At 66.0% G+C, this 20,199-nt stretch overlaps 1 protein-coding gene across 1 annotated transcript; it reads left to right on the plus strand.

Annotated features, from left to right (window-relative positions):
• Positions 1 to 143: 143 nt before the first annotated feature.
• NAT16 (N-acetyltransferase 16 (putative)) lies at positions 144 to 9,962 on the plus strand. The gene is given in 7 exon segments (XM_078850876.1): positions 144 to 360; positions 4,120 to 4,326; positions 4,407 to 4,511; positions 4,513 to 4,617; positions 7,540 to 7,764; positions 9,325 to 9,787; positions 9,790 to 9,962. Coding segments are annotated over 5 exon segments (972 nt in total). The 5' UTR covers positions 144 to 360; positions 4,120 to 4,326; positions 4,407 to 4,421; the 3' UTR covers positions 9,879 to 9,962.
• Positions 9,963 to 20,199: the final 10,237 nt, after the last annotated feature.

Consider the following 20,199-nt stretch of genomic DNA (forward strand, 5'->3'; position numbering starts at 1 on the left):
TGACCCTGTGCTATGGGGGGGGCATGGGGCACAGCCCCCCCGCGGGGGAAGTGTGGGGGTGGGCCGGCTCCGAGCTCCCCCCCCCGCCCCCATTGCAGCCCAGTGGCCCCCCCCGCCCCTCTCAGGTCACTTTCTCCCGCTGATGACGCACAGACGCGGGTGGGGGGGGATTAGCCGGGCTCATGTGATGCCAGCGGCCCCCCCCCCCCCCGCACCTTGTCCCCTCCAGCCTGGGGGGGCGGTCGGGGGCGGGGCTTAGCGCCCCCCTTTATAGCAGCCGCGCCGCGCGGAGCGATGCTGGCGGGGAGAGGGACCGTCACAGCCCGGCCCCAGCCACCCACCCGCCGCCGGCTGCTCCCGGTAGGGACCCCCCCCACACACATGGGGGGGGCACCGTGACCTTTAGGGGTCAGGGCATGGCCTGGGGGGGGATTTATTGGGGAGGGGGCGGCGCAGGGAAAGAGCGGGGAGGGGAGGGGATATTGGGGGATGTTTGAAGAGAGGATGTGTGGGGAGGGGGTTTCTGGGAGAAGGGGGGTCTCTGGGGGGATTAGAGGGGGGCTGCTGGGGGAGGGGGTCTCTGGGGGTTACAGGGGGATGCTGGGGGAGGGGGTGTCTCTGAAGGGGAGTGGGTCTCGGGGGGCTGCTGAGGGGAGGGGGTGGCTTTGAACAGGAGGGGGGTCTCTGGGGGGGCTGCTGAGGGAGGGGGGTGTCTCTGGCTCTTTTAGTACATCCCCACTTCGTGCTAAGACCCCCCCACCAGGCTGCTGCCCCCCCTCTCCGCACCCCCGGTGTGTGTGTGGGGGATGCTCGCGACCCCTCCCCCATTGTTACCAGGGAGCCGTCGCCATTACCCGGACACCTGGGTCCCTGAGGATGCGCCCGGCCTCGACGGGGAGGGGGCGGGCGGGGCCCGATCCTCCCTCTTCCCCCCCCGCCCCGTTTTCCCCTGGGGACAAAGGCTGGGGGGGAGGGGAGATTGTCACCCCCCCCCCGCCCCGAGCCCCTGCCATGGGGAGCGGGGGGCGCACGGTAGGTGCCCCGGGGAGGGTCGCAGGGACGGATCCCGGGGTCCCTGCGCTCTCCATCAGCCTGTCCCCCTGACTCCCCCCCCATCCCCCCCAGCCTATGGCTGTGCCCCCCCGTTCCCTTTCCCCACCACCTTTATTATGTAACCCCGGGGTCGGGGGGGGGGCTGGCCTTGTTCCTTCCCCATTTCAGCCTCTTTCCCCCCCCCCCATTCCTGCCCCTCCTGGCTGCTTCTCGGGCCCCAGGCGTGACCAGCTCGCCCCCGGAACCAGGGCACTTTCCCTGTGCCCCCCAAATTGGGCAGGGAGGGGGGGCTAGGCAGAGGGACCTGATGCAATCTGAGGTTACCCAGTGTCCCCTGCTCTGCTACTATCCCCCTCCCCCTCTCCCTGCCCCCCATCCATCCCCCTCCCCTGCAGGCAATCCTCTCCCCCCACCCTCTCCCTTCGCTGCCCCACAGTAGTGGCCAGCCCGGACCCATGTGGGGCACCCAAGGGTAACCCGCTGACGAGACCGACTTCAGGCGCGTGGGCCGCCCCCAGGGGCAGCCGTGGGGCAGCTTTTCTCTCCCCCATCACGTTTCAGCCGTGGTGGGTGCCCGGTCGCCGCACAGAGACCCACAGGGGCAGAGAGCGCCGGTGGCCGGTGCCCCACGGGGCTCTCCCTGGCGCCGGCTGGGAGCCATTCGGGCCCCTCATCCCCTGCCTGCCACCGCACCTGAGACAGCTGGGCTGGGGCGTCCGTGTGCCCGGGGCAGGCCAGGGGGACCACGGGGGGGGGGGGGCCATTTGGGGCCCTGGCCAAAGGGCTCCCGTCCGGCAAGAGCAGCATCACCCCTTCCCCCCGACCGGCTGGGACCCCGGGCCGAGGGGCCTGGGGGCAGCAGACCCGGGGAGCCACGCGAGAGCCACGTCGGCACCCATGGCCCCGTTTCCGGCGCCCCTGCCATGCCCCCAACCTGGCTCCGGCCGTTTGGCGGGCTGGAGACCCTGGTTTACACTTGGCTCTGTCCTGGCAGCAGCCCCTTTGACGTAACTATTCACAGGGCCTCCCCTAACAGAGGGGATAGAGCGGGGTGCTACCTGGGGTCCCCCCCCAGCAGGGTCACAGGAGTGGACGGGGGGGTCCCCATTCAAATCCTGCTTACGGGCAGAGCTGGGGTGCACCCGGACCTCCAACTGCCCATGCGCGTGGCTAAGCCCCTGGCCTGGCTCCTGGGAACAGTGAATTAAAGGGGAGCAGGAGGGACCCCCCACTCCTCAGGGTTGAACCAGGGTTTCTACCGGCCCTGGCCAGCACCTGCCCCACTGGGCTGCAGTCGACTTCTCGCAGGGGCCCCGACCCCCTTAATATTGAATGCGAGCGGACCAGCGTCGCCAGGCCAGGTTACAGGAGCTGCCCCAGGGACCCCCAGGGACCCCCGGGGACCCCGACCCCCAGGGACAAACACCACATGGGGGACAGCGCCTGGCTCGGGGGCCCGGCCTCATCACACGTAAAAGAGCCGATGGGAAAACGCCTCCATCCTGCCAATCACCCCAAATGCGTGGCTACCGCCCAGGTCGGGCGGCCGCGGGCCCCCAGCTCGGCCCTAACCGAAGGCAAGAAAAGGCAGAACATGCCTGGCCCCACGGCAGCGAGGCCTGGGGGTCCCCGTGCCACGGCCTGGACGCCGCGGTCACCCCGGAAGCCGTTCGAATGCGACGTGACACAGGGGAAGCCCGGCAGCTCTGTCCGCCCCCCCCCCCAGATACGCCCCGGTGGGGTTTTCGAGCTGGGGGGGCTGGCCCCCCGCATTAATAAGACCTGACGCATCCCCCTCCTCCTCATGCCCCCCCCCACAAGCAGATTAACCCGGTCTGTTTTCAGCTGGGCGCTGAGAGATGCCGAACGCCGACTCTTCCAAAACCGACCCCCTCCCGCACGGTGCGGGGGGGGGCGGGGCGGGGGGGCAGGCAGGGATGCAGGGGGGGGGTCACAGCATCTTCCCAGCTCGCCTCTCCCCCCATGTGACCCTAAGGGGCAGGCCAGGCGAAGAGGGGTACAGATTGGGCCCATCCAGCCTCGTACCCCTTCTTTCCACCCCAGTTCAGCCCCACCGGCCTGGCCTCCTCCGTATCCGCCCCCCAGCCCAAACCAGACCGGTGGGCCCAGATCCAGGGGAGTCTATGGGGCGGGGGGGTGCACAGGGGCTCTGTGAGTGTTCGCTGGGGGCTGGGCGTTTGAGGGGGGACAGGGAGGGTGAGGGGAGCTGGGTGGGAAGGAGTTTTTCCATGGAGCCCTGGGATCGCAGGCGCCAGACGCCAGGGGGTGGGCCCGGGCTAGGGTGGGGGAGGGGAACTGGCCCGACCTGTCTGTCCATGACAAGGGGACCAATGGGGAGAGGGGGTGAGCCCCCCCATCCGTCCCCCCCAGCCCTGGGGATAGGGGGAGGGAGGTCCCAGAAATGAGACCCTGCAGCAGCCCCTGCCCCGCACATGTCACACCCCCCCTACCCCCCTCCCCCGGGTCTGCAGCCACCCCAGGGCATACGAACCCTGGGGTAGAGCAGGGACCAGCGCTGGGCCCCGGCCCCGCCCGGGCAGAACAGAGACAGGGGTGGGGACGGCTGGATACAGGGGTGAGGGGCTGGCTGGAGGGGGTGCACCAGCATGGACGTGGGCCCTGCCCCCCAAGACTCTGTCCCTCCTTAGGGGATGAATATTTCAGGGGGGGCAGTGGGTCGGGTTCCCGGGCCAGACGTTTCCGTCTCACATGGCGCAGCTGCACACCCGCCTCCCCCCGCAGGCCGCCTCGGGTTCCCTTGAATATTCATGGCCAGCTCCCGGCGCGGTGAAACCAGAGACCCCCAACCTGCCCAGGCAACGTCCGCTCAGGGGAGACGCCTGCTCCGAGGGGGGAGGCCAGGGCTGTGGGTCGGGAGTGAGGGGCACTGGCAGAGCTGGGGGGGGGGGCCAGGGCTGGGACAACACGGGGAGCTGTGGCTGACGACACACACCCAGCTTCCCTTCAGTCCCCACCCCAGTGTGTCCCCCATCAAACCTCTCTTGGACACAAAATTAATCTTCACTTCCTCTCACTGCATCTCAGCGCCGGGCAAGGGATCCCGGGGTCACCTGCTGCCCCGCCCCAGAGGTGGGCGCGTCTCAGCACCGGGCGAGGGGTCCCCGTCTCACCGGCTGCCCCGCCCCAGAGGTGGCTGCATCTCGGCGCCGGGCGAGGGGTCCCCGTGTCACCGGCCGCCCCGCCCCAGAGGTAGCCGCATCTCAGAGACTCACCTGGCTGTTAGCGGCACTGGTGAGTGCGGGGTGGGTGGGGCATCCGTGGCTGGCCCCCCCCAGCTGCGGCTGTTTCACGGCTTTGCTTTCTCCCCACAGCCCCGCTAGCCAGGCATGAAGTTGGAGCCAGGGCTGAGCAGCGACCCCCAGCTGCAGTTCGTGGTGGCAACGGAGAAGGAGTTTGAGGAGATCCTGGCCATGTCGAAGGAAGGGCATCTACGGGGGCCTGGATTATCTCCCCAGCCGCTACCACGCCTGGATCCGTGAGCCCAACCGCACCGTGGTGCTGGCCAAGAAGAACGGAGCCGTGGTGAGTGGGAAGTCGGACCCGGCGGTGCCTGCAGGGGGCAGCACCTGGGCCTGAGGGTTACTTGCTCCTGGGGCTCAGTGAGCCAGGTTAGGGGCGTCCCCCATGTAAAAAGACCCCAGCTGCCCCGCCCCAGAGGTGGCCGCATCTCAGAGCCGGGCGAGGGGTCCCCATGTAACCAGCTGCCTCGCCCCAGAGGTGGCCGCATCTCAGAGCCAGGCGAGGGGTCTCCGTGTCACCAGCCGCCCTGCCCCAGAGGTGGCCGCATCTCAGTGCTGAGCGAGGGGTCCCTGTGTCACCAGCCGCCCCGCCCCAGAGGTGGCCGCATCTCAGCGCCGAGCGAGGGGTCCCTGTGTCACCAGCCGCCCCGCCCCAGAGGTGGCCGCATTGCAGTGCTGGGTGAGGGGTCCCTGTGTAAATAGCCCCGACTGTCTACTCAGAAGTGGCTGCATGTGAAGTCTGTATTTCTGCCATCCCCGCTCACCGTGTGGTTTGCAATAGCCCCCCCACCCCGGCTGTCTGCATCCCAGCGACCCACCCCCACACCTTCCCCAGCACGGCCCCTCCCGCTGCCCCATTTCTCGTCTCCCGGCGGGCTCCCCGCTCTGACCTGCTTTGAGCTGCGGCGGGATCGACCCGTGTCCCTGGCTGTTATAGATCCGCATCACGCCTGCGTCAGAGCCAGAGGTGGGCGCATCGCCTGTGAACCCTGCTCCCTGCCCTGGGTTTGGGTCTCGCCTCCAGCCAGGGCAGCCCCCCAACTGTGAGAAACCTGAGCTGACGAGCTGGGCCCGGCTGGTCTGGGTGCAGGAACCACTTGTAATGACTCCAGGGGTCCACCAGATAAAAAGACCCCCACACCCCCATGCTACACCTCAGAGGTGGCTGCATCTCAGCATGGGCCAAGGGGTCCCTGTATAACCAGCTGCTCTGCCCCAGAGGTGGCTGCATCTCAGCGCCGGGCGAGGGGTCCCCGTGTCACCTGCCACCCCGCCCCAGAGGTGGCTGCATCTCAGCACCAGGCAAGGGGTCCCCGTGTCACCCGCCGCCCCGCCCCAGAGGTGGCTGCATCTCAGCACCAGGCAAGGGGTCCCCGTGTCACCCGCCGCCCCGCCCCAGAGGTGGCTGCATCTCAGCGCCGGGCGAGGGGTCCCTGTGTATCCCGCCGCCCCGCCCCAGAGATGGCTGAATCCTGTGACTGGGGGAAATTCATCTTCTGGTCACATATAACCTGGTAATGCCTAAAAGCCTGGCCCTGCCCACCCTATGAGTGAGATCAGGGCTCTGCCGGAAACTGGTTCTGGGGTGGGAGGCCTAGCGGTTGGGGCAGCAGCAGGAGGGAGGGTTGGGCTGGGAGCCAAGCCGACCTGGGGCAGGATATGGGCCTGGTACCCCCTGCAGGCAGGGGAGACTCCCAGGGCCAAGTCTCCTGTGAGGCCTTTATACCTGCCCCGGGCGTCGCCAGCCCAGCCCCTGGCTGGTGGATTGGCTGGAGCCTAGCGCAGGAATGAGTCATCCCCGCATGTGGCTTAATCAGGCTGTAATTAAGGGATGACTCACCCCCTCCCCCCAGCCCCTCTTGTGCAGGTTCCACACAGACCCCTCCTGCCCCCCCCCGAGGTCAGGGTCCCCTGTCATGCCGGGCGCTGCATAGACCCTCCGGCTGCAAGGCGGGTGGGGGGATTGATTTAAATCATCAGTTTGAACCGGCTTTTCCGTTTGGCCTGCTGGTCTTTTTCCAACGCAAGGTGCGTTCGCACGGGGTGGCTCTAGCCCAGTGGCCCTGTCCCCCTTTCAGGGGTCGGATTTGTCTTGCGTACCCCCCAGTTGCCCCTCACCGAAAAGCGACGTGCTTACGAACACCAGGCACCAAAATACAGAAGCGAGGACTGAAAAATGGCTGATTTCCTCCTTGTTACCTTCTAATTCCAGAGTAAATCAGCTGGGAATATAAATATTGTGTCGTACGCAGAGCAGCATAAAGCAGGTCTTGCTGGGAGGCCGCGAGTTACATCGGCCATTGTCCAGCAAAGTTTTCAAATTCGCCCAGGAGACAGTGAGCAGAGCGCGAGTTCCTACTCACCGGCCTCGCTTGCCAATCAGCGGTTCTCAAGCAGGGGTAAGCGTACCCCTGGGGTGCACAGAGGGCTTCCAGGGGGTCCGCCAACTCCTCTAGCGATTCGCCTAGCTTTACAACGGCGACAGAGGAAACCTTCGCGAAGTCAGGTTTCACACAGGCAAGGCCTGGTTTCTGCTGCTCTGCGGACGACACCCCGAGCGGTGAGTACAATATTTATATTCCAGCTGATTTATTTTGTAATTACAGGGTAAAGGCAATTTGTCACGAACACCGCGCTGTGACACATCTGTGTTTTGGTGTCCGATGTTTGTAAGCATGTCGTTTTTAAGTGAGGTGAAGCTTGGGGGTAGGCAAGACAAATCAGACCCCTGGAAGGGGCACAGCTGTCGGGAAAGGCTGAGAGCTGCTGGCCCGAAATCCCGTAGGCTGATCAGCCAGGCCCTGTCCATAAAGCGTCACCTCCCCGGTGTGAGGTTTCCCCCCGATTCTCTCTTTATAGGGGAGCCACCTTTAATGCCAAGCGTTTGGGAGAGGCTCCTGGATTCTGCCCGGCTATGTTTCATTTCAGTGTTTGAAGAGAGAATACATAAGTTTTAGGCCTTAAAAAGATGGGGTATTAAAGTCAAATGACATTTTAAATAAGTTTTTTTTTATTTTTTTACACAAGGAAATTAATACACAGCTGAAATAATTAATTCACTAATTCCAGCAGTGGGTCCGTTCCCGCCCTGCCCACGCTCCAGCCGGTGCTAACCCGCTTCCCCCCGCCCTCGTTAGCGCCAGCGGTGGGTGGGTTCCCGCCCGGCCGGTGCTAACCCCCTGCCCCCCCCCGCTTTCCTCCCCAGATCGGGCTGCAGTCGGTCTGCGTGGTGGACGCCGGAGAGACGGTGCTCGTGGAGGGGCTGCGTGTGGCCCCCTGGGAGCGGGGCAAGGGCGTGGCCGGCGTCCTGCAGCGCTTCTGCACCGAGCTGGTCAAGCAACAGCACCCCGGCGTCAAGGTGTCGCGGCTGACGCGGGACGACAAGCTGGGCCCCAAGGACTTCAAGAAATACCGTCTGATCACCAAGCAGGTAGACGCAGGAGGAGGGGATATTAAGTGAATTACGGTAGTGCCCTGGGGGCGGGTAGCGGGGGACTGAGATCGGGGCACCACAAACCCCCACACAGCGGGAGACCGGCTGACTAGGTGAAGAAACATCCTCCCCACTGATGGGGAAACTGAGGCCCAGAGCCTTGCTGTCACTTGCCAGAGGTCACACAGAGCTGGGAAAAGAACCCAGGAGTCCTAGAACCAGGAAAAGAACCCAGGGGCCCCAGAACCTGGCACAGAACCAGGCTCCCAGGTGTCACGGAGCGTGGGGAGGTCAGGGCCCTGCACCCCTCCACACTTCCTGCGATTCACCGTGACTCTTGGCCAGCCAGTAAAACAGAAGGTTTATTAGACGACAGGAACAGGGTCTAACACAGAGCTTGTAGGTGCAGAGAACAGGACCCCTCAGCCGAGTCCATGCTGGGGGGCAGGGGGCGTCCCTCTGTTTCCCCAGCCAGCCCCAAACCTGAAACTCCCTCCAGCTCCTCCTCGCCTTTGTCTCTTTCTGGGGCCAGGAGGCCACCTGATCTCTTTGTTCTCCAACCCCTTCAACTTGCACCTTGCAAGGGAGGGGCCCAGGCCATCAGTCCCCAGGAGACAGGGTGTCGGCCATTCTCTGTGCAGACACCATCCCACTGGCCCTCTAGGGCTCTGACACAATCACGCCCACCCCCGATCTCCCCACCTAGAGACTTAAGAATTGCCTAGGGGAAACTGAGGCACTCGCACAGTATCCAGAGAACATATTAAGAACATTCCCACTTTGTGACACAAGGCACAGATCCCAGGGGCCCCAGACCCGGGCACAGATCCCAGGGGCCCCAGACCCGGGCACAGATCCCAGGGGCCCCGACTCCTAGCCCAACGCATTCGCCCCCAGCCCAGCCACCCTCTCGTGAGGGTCCTGTGGTGGGCCTGCTGCACTAGGCTCTGGGCCCACCTTGGGACGCCTGGGAGGTGATGGGGGAAGGGGGGGTGATGGGGGAAGGACCCCCAGAGGGCTCAGGGCTGCAGAGCCCAGTGGGAACCCACTGCAGCAGTGCTGTCTAATTCCCGCAGAGCAGGGCGAGCTGTGGGGGTCCAGAAGCCCCTGCCTGGGGGTGGAGATGGGGGGATCTCTGCTGCCCGGGGCGGGGGGTCTCTGGCAGATTTGGCTGCGCTCGGCGGCGGATGGGTCGGCTCTGGGCTGCCAGGCCTCTCTGCCTCGGGTCAGTCTGGCCATCACCCTGGTATCTGGCTCCCGGGAAGGTCGTGGCTGCTGACCCACTTTCCCCAGCCATGCGAGCCAGCTGAGCGGTGCCTGGCGGGCGCGGCAGGGGGGGGGGGAATGGGACGGTTAGTTCAATTAGTGGAAATCAGTCGTGTCATGAAATGGAGCAGCAGCCAGGGGGGCAGGCGGGGGCAGGGGAGGAGCCAGGACTCCTGGGTTCTCTGTCCTGGAGGGGACAGGGCCCGTGCCCCATTCCCCGCCCCCCTGAGCCAGCCCATGGGGAGCTCCCCCTGTCCCCCGGCCAGCTTACCTGCGCCTCTCCCCCTCCAGGGCATCCTGCTGGTGCGGTTCAACGCGGCGGAGCTGCTGGCCCGGCTGGACACGGCGGTGGCCCAGCTGCGGGCGGGCGGCTTCCAGCCGCTGCCCACGGAGGCCCTGGAGCCGGGCGAGGTGCGGGCCCTGGTGCTGAGCCCGGCCTTCCAGAGCGAGGTCCTGCCCGGCCGCACCATCATCCAGGACTGGCAGCCCTACCGGCCCAGCGAGCCCAACCTGGCCCTGCTGCAGCAGAAGCAGCTGCACTGGGTGGTGGATTGCAAGGCCCGGCCCACGGCCGCCTCGCTCTGCACCCAGCCCTTCCCCATCCCGCTGGGCGAGGACTGGGTCTACCTCAACATTGACGCCTTCGGCCGCCAGCCCGCCCACCTCAAGAGCCAGCTGCTGCACCATCTCCGGGCCCGCCTGCCGGCCCTGCGGGGCTGCGTCATGTGCCAGCTCTTCCTGGAGCCCAGCCTCTGGGGGAGCTGGCCGAGTTCTGCCGGGCCGGCCTGCGGCTGGAGCTGGCCAAGGGCTACACCGAGCAGTACCTGCTGGAGGCCGATATCTAGGGGGAGCGAGACCCGCCCCCCTGCCCGCCCACTTCCTGGTCCCGCAGACGCACTTTCTGAGCCTTGGTCGCCCCCCCCGCCCCCCACCCCCTTCCTGGCCCGCTAGAGGGACTCCCCTAGGAGACGTGCCCCCCCCCCACATGCTTGGCAAGCCCTTGCGACGGTCAGTGGAGCTGAGCCACCGTCGGCGTGGCGAGGGGTCCGGCGACAGCCCAGGGATGGAGGAGGGAGCCTAGCAACCGTTGACATGGCGACGGGGCCCAGTGATGGTGGGCATGGTGATGGAGCCCAGCGACGGTTGACATGGCGACGGGGCCCAGTGATGGTGGGCACGGTGATGGAGCCCAGCGACGGTTGAGGGAGCCTAGCAACCGTTGACATGACAACAGCACCCTGCACCGGTTGACAGACCCTCCCACAGGCTGCCGGATCCCTCGAGGGGTCGCCATGGCTGATGGAAACCCTTGTACAGGGCTCAGCTCTCCCCTCCCCCCGCAAAAAAAAAAACCACCTAGAAGCTGGGCCTAGAGCCCCCCCGCCCCGCCCCTCTAGTGATGCCTCGACACGAGTGACGTGCAATATAGAGTCTCATAAACGGAGATATATTTATAAAGTCGCCTGCAACAAGAGTGTGTCCCCCCCCCGCACTAGCGCCAGAGCCCATCTGCCCCCCCCATCCCACCGCTGGATCCCCTCCCCCCCCGCACTACACACTAACTCCCCCCCCGGGGCTAGGTTGCACCTCCCTGTCCATAGCTGCTCCCCCCGCCCAGTGCATTCTCCCCCCGGGAGGTCAGGAGCAGGGATCCCGCCTCCCTCCCTTGGGGCAGTCACGTGCAGGGTGTCCCTCCACCCCCTGCTTTGGCTTTGCTGTCCCGGGCCGGGCCAAGCCCACGGTATTATTAACGGGAGTCTCTGATCCAGGTTAGATCAGCGATCCCCCCCCCCCACTCCGGGGCTGGCACAGAATGGGGGGGCTGGGGGCCCTGGTTTCTTTCTGTAACTAACCCCCCCCCCCGGTTACCCCCCAAGCTGTGATTCCCTCCCCCCATCCCCATGTGGCAATAAACCCCTCTCCCCTCAGCCCCTGTCTCGCCTCTCATTTCTGCCCAGCACCCAGATGCTCCCCCCGCAGGAGTGGGGCGCCACCGTGGGGCATGGGGGGGTCACGGTGCGGGGAGGCGGGGGTCGTCCAGCGGCTGCTTTGTCCGGTGTCTGAACCTGGGGTCAGCCCAGACCAGGGGAACGTGGGTAACTGTAGGGAGCTATCAGCCGCACCCCCCATGTGTCCCGTTCCCCGGTGCCCCCCGCCCCGTGTCCCCCCCCCCCCTCCGAGCCAGCAAGTCCCTGCCCTGGGGCCGGGTAGGCGCCCGCGCCCCCTAGACGGGTCAGGCCCTGTGTCCCATTCCCTGCTCTCCTCCCCCAAGCTGGCTGCAGTAGTTAGCCCTTTGTCTGCCATGGGGATCAGATGGGGGCGCACCCGGGGCACCCTGCTCACACCAGCACCGGCTGATTTAACCCCCCAGGATGGGGACAGGGATGTCTGGGGATATGGGGAGAGGGGTGCGTGTGATATTTTCCCCAAGCCATGCAGACAAGGGTGCGCTCGCTCTGTGCTGTTAAATTAACCCTCAGATTGCCCCCTGCAATGCCGCAGAGCGGGAAACTGAGGCACCAGCGTGCCCAGAAGTCATGGGCACACACTGGGGGGTACACACACTCACACACACACACAGGTGCTGTTGTGCACACACAAAGACACAGTTCCCAGACCGACAGACGCACGGACACAGACTCCCTCCCACGCTTCGGTCAACTCACCACAAGGGGGCACTCGGGTCTGGCTTTCGCGGCTGCCTCCATCCATCTCTGGCTCCTGCTGGTTCTGCACTTTTACCACCAGGGCCTCCCTGGGAGCTGGGCTTCAGGAGGTGAGATGCGGCCACCTCTGGGGCGGGGCAGCCGGTGACCCGGGGACCCCTCACCCGGCCCTGAGATGCGGCCACCTCTGGGGCGGGGCAGCTGGTGACACGGGGACTCCTCACCCGGTGCGGAGACGTGGCCACCTCTGGGGTAGGGCAGCTGGTTACACAGGGACCCCTCGCCCGGCCCTGAGATGTGGCCACCTCTGGTGTGGGGCAGTTGTTTGTACAGGGACCCCTCTGTCTCCACCCATGGCTTTGGGAGCCACTGTCTCAGGCTTCAGGAGGACTAAAAGGTCAATTGGCTCCTCGACAGCACCAGATGCTGGTTGGAGGGTTCCCTCCGGAGAGAACCCAGGAATCCTGGCTCCCCCCTCCCCCTGCTCTAACCCACCAGCCCCCACTCCCCTCCCAGAGCCGGGAAGAGAACCCAGGCGTCCTGGCTCCCAACCTCCCCTGCTCTAACCCACCAACCCCCACCCCCCTCCCAGAGCTGGGGAGAGAACCCAGGGGTCCTGGCTCCCAGCCCCTCTTTCTCTAGCCCACTGGACCCCACTCTCCCATGTGGGGCCAGACAGACAGACATGGCAGCCAGGCAGGGGAGTGGGGGGTAAATCTAGTTTCTTTCCGGGAGATGCTTTCCTGCCGGGATGCTGTGGCTTTGAGCCCATTCCAGGCGCTCGTTTGCCAGCCAAACTCACTGCCGAGAAACTGGCCTGCCGCAGCGGGATGGGGGGTGGGGACGCTGCCCCTCACACTCTGACTTGGGGGGTCACTGACCCATGCAGCTCCCGGCTTTGAGTCCAGATGGAACTTCATGAGTCTTTTCTGGATTTTCTAATGTTTCCTTGGTGGAAAACCCATCGGTGCCAGCAGCCAGCCGTCCTGCACCCCTACACGTGCCCTCCATGGCCCGCAGCGCTCCTCCCTTGGGCACGCAGGCCAGGGGGCAGAGACAAGGTCATGCAGGTGACTCAAACTGATGTCTCCTAAATCTGCAGCTTTGTTAAAGGCTAGGGACTTTGTCCCAGCTCCGGGAGGGGGTCTGGTGTGTTAGAGCAGGGGGGCGGGGAGCCAGGACTCCTGGGTTCCCTCCCCAGTTCTGGGAGGGGAGTGGGGGCTGGTAGGTGAGAGCAGGGTGGGGCTGGGAGGAAGAGAGAGGAAAGCACCGTCTAACACACAGCCTCCCCCCTCACCCCGTTCTAACCCACCAGGCCCCACTCCCCTCCCAGAGCTGGGGAGAGAACCCAGGAGTCCTGGCTACCAGCCCCCCCGCTCTAACCCACCAGGCTCCACTCCCCTCCCAGAGCTGGGGAGAGAACCCAGGAGTCCTGGCTCCCAGCCCCCCCACTCCCGTCCCAGAGCTGGGGAGAGAACCCAGGAATCCTGGCTACCAGCCCCCCCGCTCTAACCCACCAGGCTCCACTCCCCTCCCAGAGCTGGGGAGAGAACCCAGGAGTCCTGGCTCCCAGCCCCCCCTGCTCCAGCCCCCACTCCCCTCCCAGAGCTGGGATAGATTCCCCCACCCCCAGCTTTCCCCAGCTCTTCCTCAGCCTGCAAACACGAGTCATCGCTGCAGAGAGCAGGGCTGTCCCCAGCCCCCCCATATCTCCTCACCCAGGCGTGACCCCCCCGCCCCCCATGCCTGCCCCCCCTTAGCCTCTCCCCGGCCGCCCTCCACACTGCCTGGCTCCCGGCCTCTTATCACAGCTTGCTGTGGGGCTGGTTGTGTTGACCTGCTCCTGGGCCAGCAATTCTGGGAATCCCCCCCCATCAGGGCAGCTCCCCCCCCCACCCCCGCAGCACTGCTGGGAAGGCCGGCGGGGGATCCATTAGTGAAGGCAACTGCACGGCTGCTGGCAGCAAGGAGCGTGTGGGTGTGCAATTGTGCATGTGAATGCCCGAGTGTGTGTGTGTGTGTGAGTGTGTGTGTGTGCTCATGGGTGTGTGGACGTGTGGACGTGTGCACGTGCGTGTGTGCGGGGGTGTGTGAGACCCAGAAGCCCCCATCCTCGCCACGCACCCCCGTCACCCCATCCCTCCACACCAACCGCACGGCTCCCCCGTCCCCCCCCAGCTGCTGGGAAGGAGCTGGGGGGGAGGCAGGGGGGGTTGCTGGGTCCCAGATCGAATTGGCCTTTTCTCTCTCCCTTCTCCCACCGGGCTCCTGTCCCCCCAGCTCCTGTCCCCCAGGGGCCTGGTGAGCTTCGCTGCAAGGTCCGGGGCGGGGCCGGCACCTCCTACCCCCCCCCGAGGAGACCCTGCAGGAGCCGTTCCCGGGTCGCCTGGGGCCCCCTCCTGCTGCTCCACGGCCTGGCCCCCGGCTCGCTGGGCCCCGTCTGCCGGCCCGCGCAGGCTTTCTCCCCTTTCCCCCGGAGCCCCGACTCGGTTTCCCGCTCGGGCCAGGGGCTCTGATCCTGGCCAAGCCCCGAAAGAGGCACCGGGGATCCCCCCCGGGGGCGTTTTTCCAGGACCCCAGGACTAGCTGCATGGTTCATTGTGCCGCTCCAGTGGGCCTTGCCCGGGTAGTGCGATCCGGCTCCCCCACCTGGTGCTGGGGAGGGGGAACGAAGCCTGCCCACCCCCCCGCCTCTCCATGTGCCGACCCCCAGCTGCCCCCCGCCCCCGCACTAGCCCCTCAGCCGCAGCCCCGCTCAGGTGGTGGATCGTTGGGGGGGCTCCGAGCCTGATGCCGCGCACCCTGCCATGGGGGGTCGCTGGTGAGACGCGGGAAGGGGGGTCGCCCCGCTCTGATGGCGCGGCTGAGCCCCCCCCAGCTGGGGAGGCCAGCTCTGTGCGCATTAGGGGAGCTGGGGACAAACTGGGAAGGGCTAGAAACCCTTCCACCCTGACCACTGTATCCATGCGCCCATCCCCGTCCACCTAGGACCCAGTGGGACACGTCTATTCCCAGGAGCCCCTGGGTGTGCCTCAGTTTCCCCTATAGGTTGCGTTGGGACCCAGCTTCCCAGCAGTCCCCTCCCTCCTGCGCCCCTCCCCCTCCCTGTTTGCCCCTGCCAGCCCCTCCCTCCTGTGCCCCTCCCCCTTCCTGTGTGCCCCCCCGTCCCCTCCCTCCCGCGTCCCTCCCCCTCCCGTGTGCCCCCGCCAGCCCCTCCCTCCTGTGCCCCTCCCCCTTCCTGTGTGTCCCCGCCAGCCCCTCCCTCCTGCGCCCCTCCCCCTCCCTGTGTGCCCCCCGTCCCCTCCTTCCTGTGCCCCTCCCCCCTCCCTGTGTGCCCCCCGTCCCCTCCTTCCTGTGCCCCTCCCCCCTTCCTGTGTGGCCCCTCCCCCGCTCCCTCCCCCCACCCGAGTGCCTCCCGCCTCCCTCCTGCGCCCCTCCCCCCTTTGCACCCCCCCCAGGCACGCGCTATATTTAGCGCCCCTCGCGCCGCTCCCGGAGCCGGGGGTGACTCATTCGCTGCCGCCGCTTCTTGCGTCAGAGCCGAGGGGGCGGCGACGGGGGGGGCTCAGTTGTCTGCAAGCCCCCCCCCCCGTGCGTGAGGGAGATGGTGGAGGGGCCCCGCAGCGCTGGGTGTGCAAACGAGTGTGTAAAACCATCACAGAGCATTGGACTAAAGACCCCGGCCAAGGGTGCAGGCGGGGTGCGGTGCAAATCAGTGTGCAAATCCCCTGTACGTGTGCAAAAAACCCACCCCCGATCCCGGCTGGGTCTGAGCCGCGCCCGTCCAACGGGGCCCCGATCTCGGCTGGGTCTGGGCCGCACCTGGCGTGACAGGGCCCCGATCTCGGCTGGGTCTGGGCCGCGCCCGCCCGACGGGGCCCCGATCTCGGCTGGGTCTGAGCCGCGCCCGCCCGACGGGGCCCCGATCTCGGCTGGGTCTGAGCCGCGCCCGCCCGACGGGGCCCCGATCTTGGCTTGGTCTGGGCCGCGTCCGCCCGACGGGGCCCCGATCTCGGCTGGGTCTGAGCCGCGCCCGCCCGACGGGGCCCCGATCTCGGCTGGGTCTGAGCCGCGCCCGCCCGACGGGGCCCCGATCTCGGCTTGGTCTGGGCCGCGTCCGCCCGACGGGGCCCCGATCTCGGCTGGGTCTGGCCAGCGCCCGGCGTGACAGGGCCCCGATCTCGGCTTGGTCTGGGCCGCGTCCGCCCGACGGGGCCCCGATCTCAGCTGGGTCTGGGCCGCGCCCGCCCGACGGGGCCCCGATCTCAGCTGGGTCTGGGCCGCGCCCGCCCGACGGGGCCCCGATCCCGGCTGGGTCTGGTCAGCGCCCGCCCAACGGGGCCCCGATCTCAGCTGGGTCTGGGCCGCGCCCGCCCGACGGGGCCCCGATCCCAGCTGGGTCTGGGCCGCGCCCGCCCGACGGGGCCCCGATCCCGGCTGGGTCTGGGCCGCGCCCGCCCGACGGGGCCCCGATCCCGGCTGGGTCTGGGCAGTGGCTGGCCCGACGCGGGGCGCTGATTCCTTACTGGGGTTCTTAGCTGTGCCTGTAATGTGGCTAATTTCAGCATCGATCCATCCACCCTGCTCTCGGCCTGCCCGCGCCCCACAGTGCTGGGGGTGTGCGTGTATGATAGTGCGTTGCTCACTAGACTTTCTGAGCAGTGACTCATCCCCATGCAGCGTGTCCCCCCCACCCCCGTGGGGCAGCCCCGCTCCGCTGCAGAGAACACAGCTTCCACTTGAACCAAGTCAGGCCTGTGCCCCCCTTCCCGAGTCCGCGGCCCCCTCTGCCCCTCGCCATATGGCTGCTTCCCGCCCGCCCCCCACTGCCCAGCAGGGCTGCATCTGCCGGTCATTGCAGCTTTGAGTGGCCATGAAATTGTCCTTCGTGATTCATCCTCTAAAAGCCATAAGCAGGGATTAGCTCCGGTGTGACGTGCGCACAGAGACAGAGAGACAGAGACACGGAAACACACATAAACACACAGACACAGAGACACGGAAACACGGACACAGACAGAGACACGGAGAGACACACATGGGCAGAGACACACACACACAGACAGGCGGACGTATCTTGTCAGACTTGGGGAACTGTTCTGTGTCTATTGCCCCATTGCCCCCCATTGCCCCCATCTGTCTCCTGGGTGTCAAGGTGCTGCACCCCCTGCCCCTCCCCTGCCGTCAGGCGCTGCTGGCCGTGTTGCTGCACTGGTGCGGGGGGGGACACACACACTCGCGTGTAGGGTGAAGGGGCGAGGCCTGACCCCCCTTCACTGGCCGGGTAAGGTCCTGGTGCTCGCCCCGGCATTGGGAGCATGGCTCCGTGTGGGTGCGAGTCCTGGGCTTCCCCATGCAAAAGCCATTGGGGCGCTACAGGGAGGGGTCGGCTATTCCAGCAGGGGGGCCCCCCCGCCACCATCCCCTGGCTTTGCGGGAGGACGTGGGGCATAGGGAGGAGACCCCCCCGCAGCTCCCTCGGATTCCCCCAGCTTGTCAACAGAATGGGGGTCAGGACCCCTGGGTTCTCTTCCTGGTTCTAGGGCTCAGGACTCCTGGGTTCTACGCCTGGTTCGAGGGCTCAGGACTCCTGGGTTCTACGCCTGGTTCGAGGGCTCAGGGGTCCTGGGTTCTACGCCTGGTTCGAGGGCTCAGGACTCCTGGGTTCTACGCCTGGTTCTAGGGCTCAGGACTCCTGGGTTTTACGCCTGGTTCGAGGGCTCAGGACTCCTGGGTTCTACGCCTGGTTCTAGGGCTCAGGACTCCTGGGTTTTACGCCTGGTTCGAGGGCTCAGGACTCCTGGGTTCTACGCCTGGTTCTAGGGCTCAGGACTCCTGGGTTCTACGCCTGGTTCTAGGGCTCAGGACTCCTGGGTTCTACGCCTGATTCGAGGGCTCACGGCTCCTGGGTTCTACGCCTGGTTCGAGGGCTCAGGACTCCTGGGTTCTACGCCTGGTTCGAGGGCTCAGGACTCCTGGGTTGTACGCCTGGTTCGAGGGCTCAGGACTCCTGGGTTCTACGCCTGGTTCGAGGGCTCAGGACTCCTGGGTTCTACGCCTGGTTCGAGGGCTCAGGACTCCTGGGTTTTACGCCTGGTTCGAGGGCTCAGGACTCCTGGGTTTTACGCCTGGTTCGAGGGCTCAGGACTCCTGGGTTCTACGCCTGGTTCGAGGGCTCAGGACTCCTTGGTTCTACACCTGGTTCGAGGGCTCAGGACTCCTGGGTTTTATGCCTGGTTCGAGGGCTCAGGACTCCTGGGTTCTACGCCTGGTTCGAGGGCTCAGGACTCCTGGGTTTTACGCCTGGTTCGAGGGCTCAGGACTCCTGGGTTCAACGCCTGGTTCTAGATCACTTGGGTTCTATTCGTGGTTCCAAGGCTCAGGGATCCTGGGTGCTGCAGAACCACTGTGGCAAAGTCCCTTCCCTTCCCTGGGTCTCAGTTTCCCCAGCAGTAAAATGGGAAGACTCACTCTGTCTGGGTAGGAAGCAGCAGAGCCCCGATCTCGGCTGGGTCTGGGCAGTGCCCGGCCCGATGGGGCCCCGATCTTGGCTGGGTCTGGGCGGTGCCCGGTATGACAGGACCATGCACGTAAATACACACAAGCCCATAGTGCTTGTACGGACACCGCGGGCTGCGAGCCGCTGAGCTGACGCCAGGGGGTGAATCCCTCTCGCAGTCTCTCACCTGCACCATTTATCTTCTCGGGGTGCAAAGCCTCCATTCAGGGGGAAACTTGGTTGCAGTCGGGGAGAGACGCTGCCCCAGCGCTCCCCAGCTGCCCCCTTCTATTCGGGGAGCCGACACCCGACACCCTGGCATATGCAGACCGAGGGCACATGGTGCAGGGGGTATGGGGGTGTCGCATCCACCTCCCCCGCTCAGCACTCACCGTGAATCACACCCAGCCAGGTGTGCCACTGGGCTGGCAGGTGACAGCCGGGCTCCTTGGGGTCCAGAAACCTCAGGGGCCATGCATGGAACCTGCCACCGCGGATCAGAGAGAGAGTGAGAGTGTGTACGGGGCCGGCAGATAGATAGATAGATAGATAGATAGATAGATAGATAGATAGAGGGGGTGGGTGGGGATAGATAGATAGATAGATAGATAGATAGATAGATAGATAGATAGATAGATAGATAGAGGGGGTGGGTGGGGATAGATAGATAGATAGATAGATAGATAGAGGGGGTGGGTGGGGATAGATAGATAGATGATAGAAGGGGTGGATGGGGATAGATAGACAGACAGACAGAGACAGAATTACGGCCTTGCACCCCCAGAGGGTGGGAGAGAGCCCAGCAGCACGGAGAAAAGCAAAGAAAATCAAAGCAAAGAAAGGACGTTGCTGACTGTCAGTGCCCAGCACACGCCCCCACCCCCCGCCCGGCGCCATCAGCTGCCCACGTCCTCTCTGCCAGGGCTGTCCAAGCATGAAATTAAATCCAGCCGCCCACCTGGAGCAGCAGCTGAGCCTCCTTCCTGGGAGACGCAGAGCGAGCAGGGACTGACCCCACCGGGACAGGAGCCTGGCCCAGCTACGCCAGCTGGGATTTACTGACCCCCAGCTGGGATCCGGCCCCCTTGACCCCCATGGAGCGACGGCCCATTGACCCCAGCTGGGATCCGGCCTCATCGACCCCACGGAACGACGGCCCATTGACCCCCAGCTGGGATCCGGCCCCATTGACCCCCATGGAGTGATGGCCCATTGACCCCAGCTGGGATCCGGCCCCACTGACCCCCCATGGAGTGACGGCCCATTGACCCCCAGCTGGGATCCGGCCCCATTGACCCCCATGGAGCGACGGCCCATTGACCCCAGCTGGGATCCGGCCCCATCGACCCCATGGAACGACGGCCCATTGACCCCCCAGCTGGGATCCGGCCCCATCGACCCCACGGAGCGAAGGCCCATTGACCCCCAGCTGGGGGGCGGGAATTGGTCTCCATTGACTCTGATGCTGGGATCCAGCCCCATGGACCCCACAGAGCGACAGCCCGGCATCGGGCCTCATTGATGCGGATGGCGCGATGCTGGTTTACCCCAGTTGGGATCGGGCCCCACTGAGTCACACACACGCTCTGGCCCCTCGGCGGCCGCCGCCGCTCGGGTGACTCACACGCGACGCGTCATTGGCTGCTCCAGAGCCCAGAACTCGCCATTCGCGCTGGGCCGGGCTGGCAGCGGGCCAGGGAAGGGGGCAGAGGCGGCTGAGAGGCGAGCTCAGGGGTGGGGTGGGGGGAGTGTGAAAGGAGCTGGGGGAGGGGGGCAGAGGTATGGGTGTGTCGGGGGGAGAGTGTCGGACACTGCAGCGTTGGAGAGAGATAGATAGATAGAGGGGTTGTATGGGGACAGATAGAAAGGCGCCCCGATCTCGGCTGGCTCTGGGCAGCACCCGGCGCGACGGGGCCCCAATCTCGGCTGGGTCTGGGCCACGCCTGGCCCAACGGGGCCCCGATCTCGGCTGGGTCTGGGCAGCACCCGGCCCAACGGGGC

This window comes from Lepidochelys kempii, chromosome 28 (genome assembly GCF_965140285.1).
Source record: "Lepidochelys kempii isolate rLepKem1 chromosome 28, rLepKem1.hap1, whole genome shotgun sequence".
Lineage (NCBI taxonomy): Eukaryota > Metazoa > Chordata > Testudines > Cheloniidae > Lepidochelys > Lepidochelys kempii.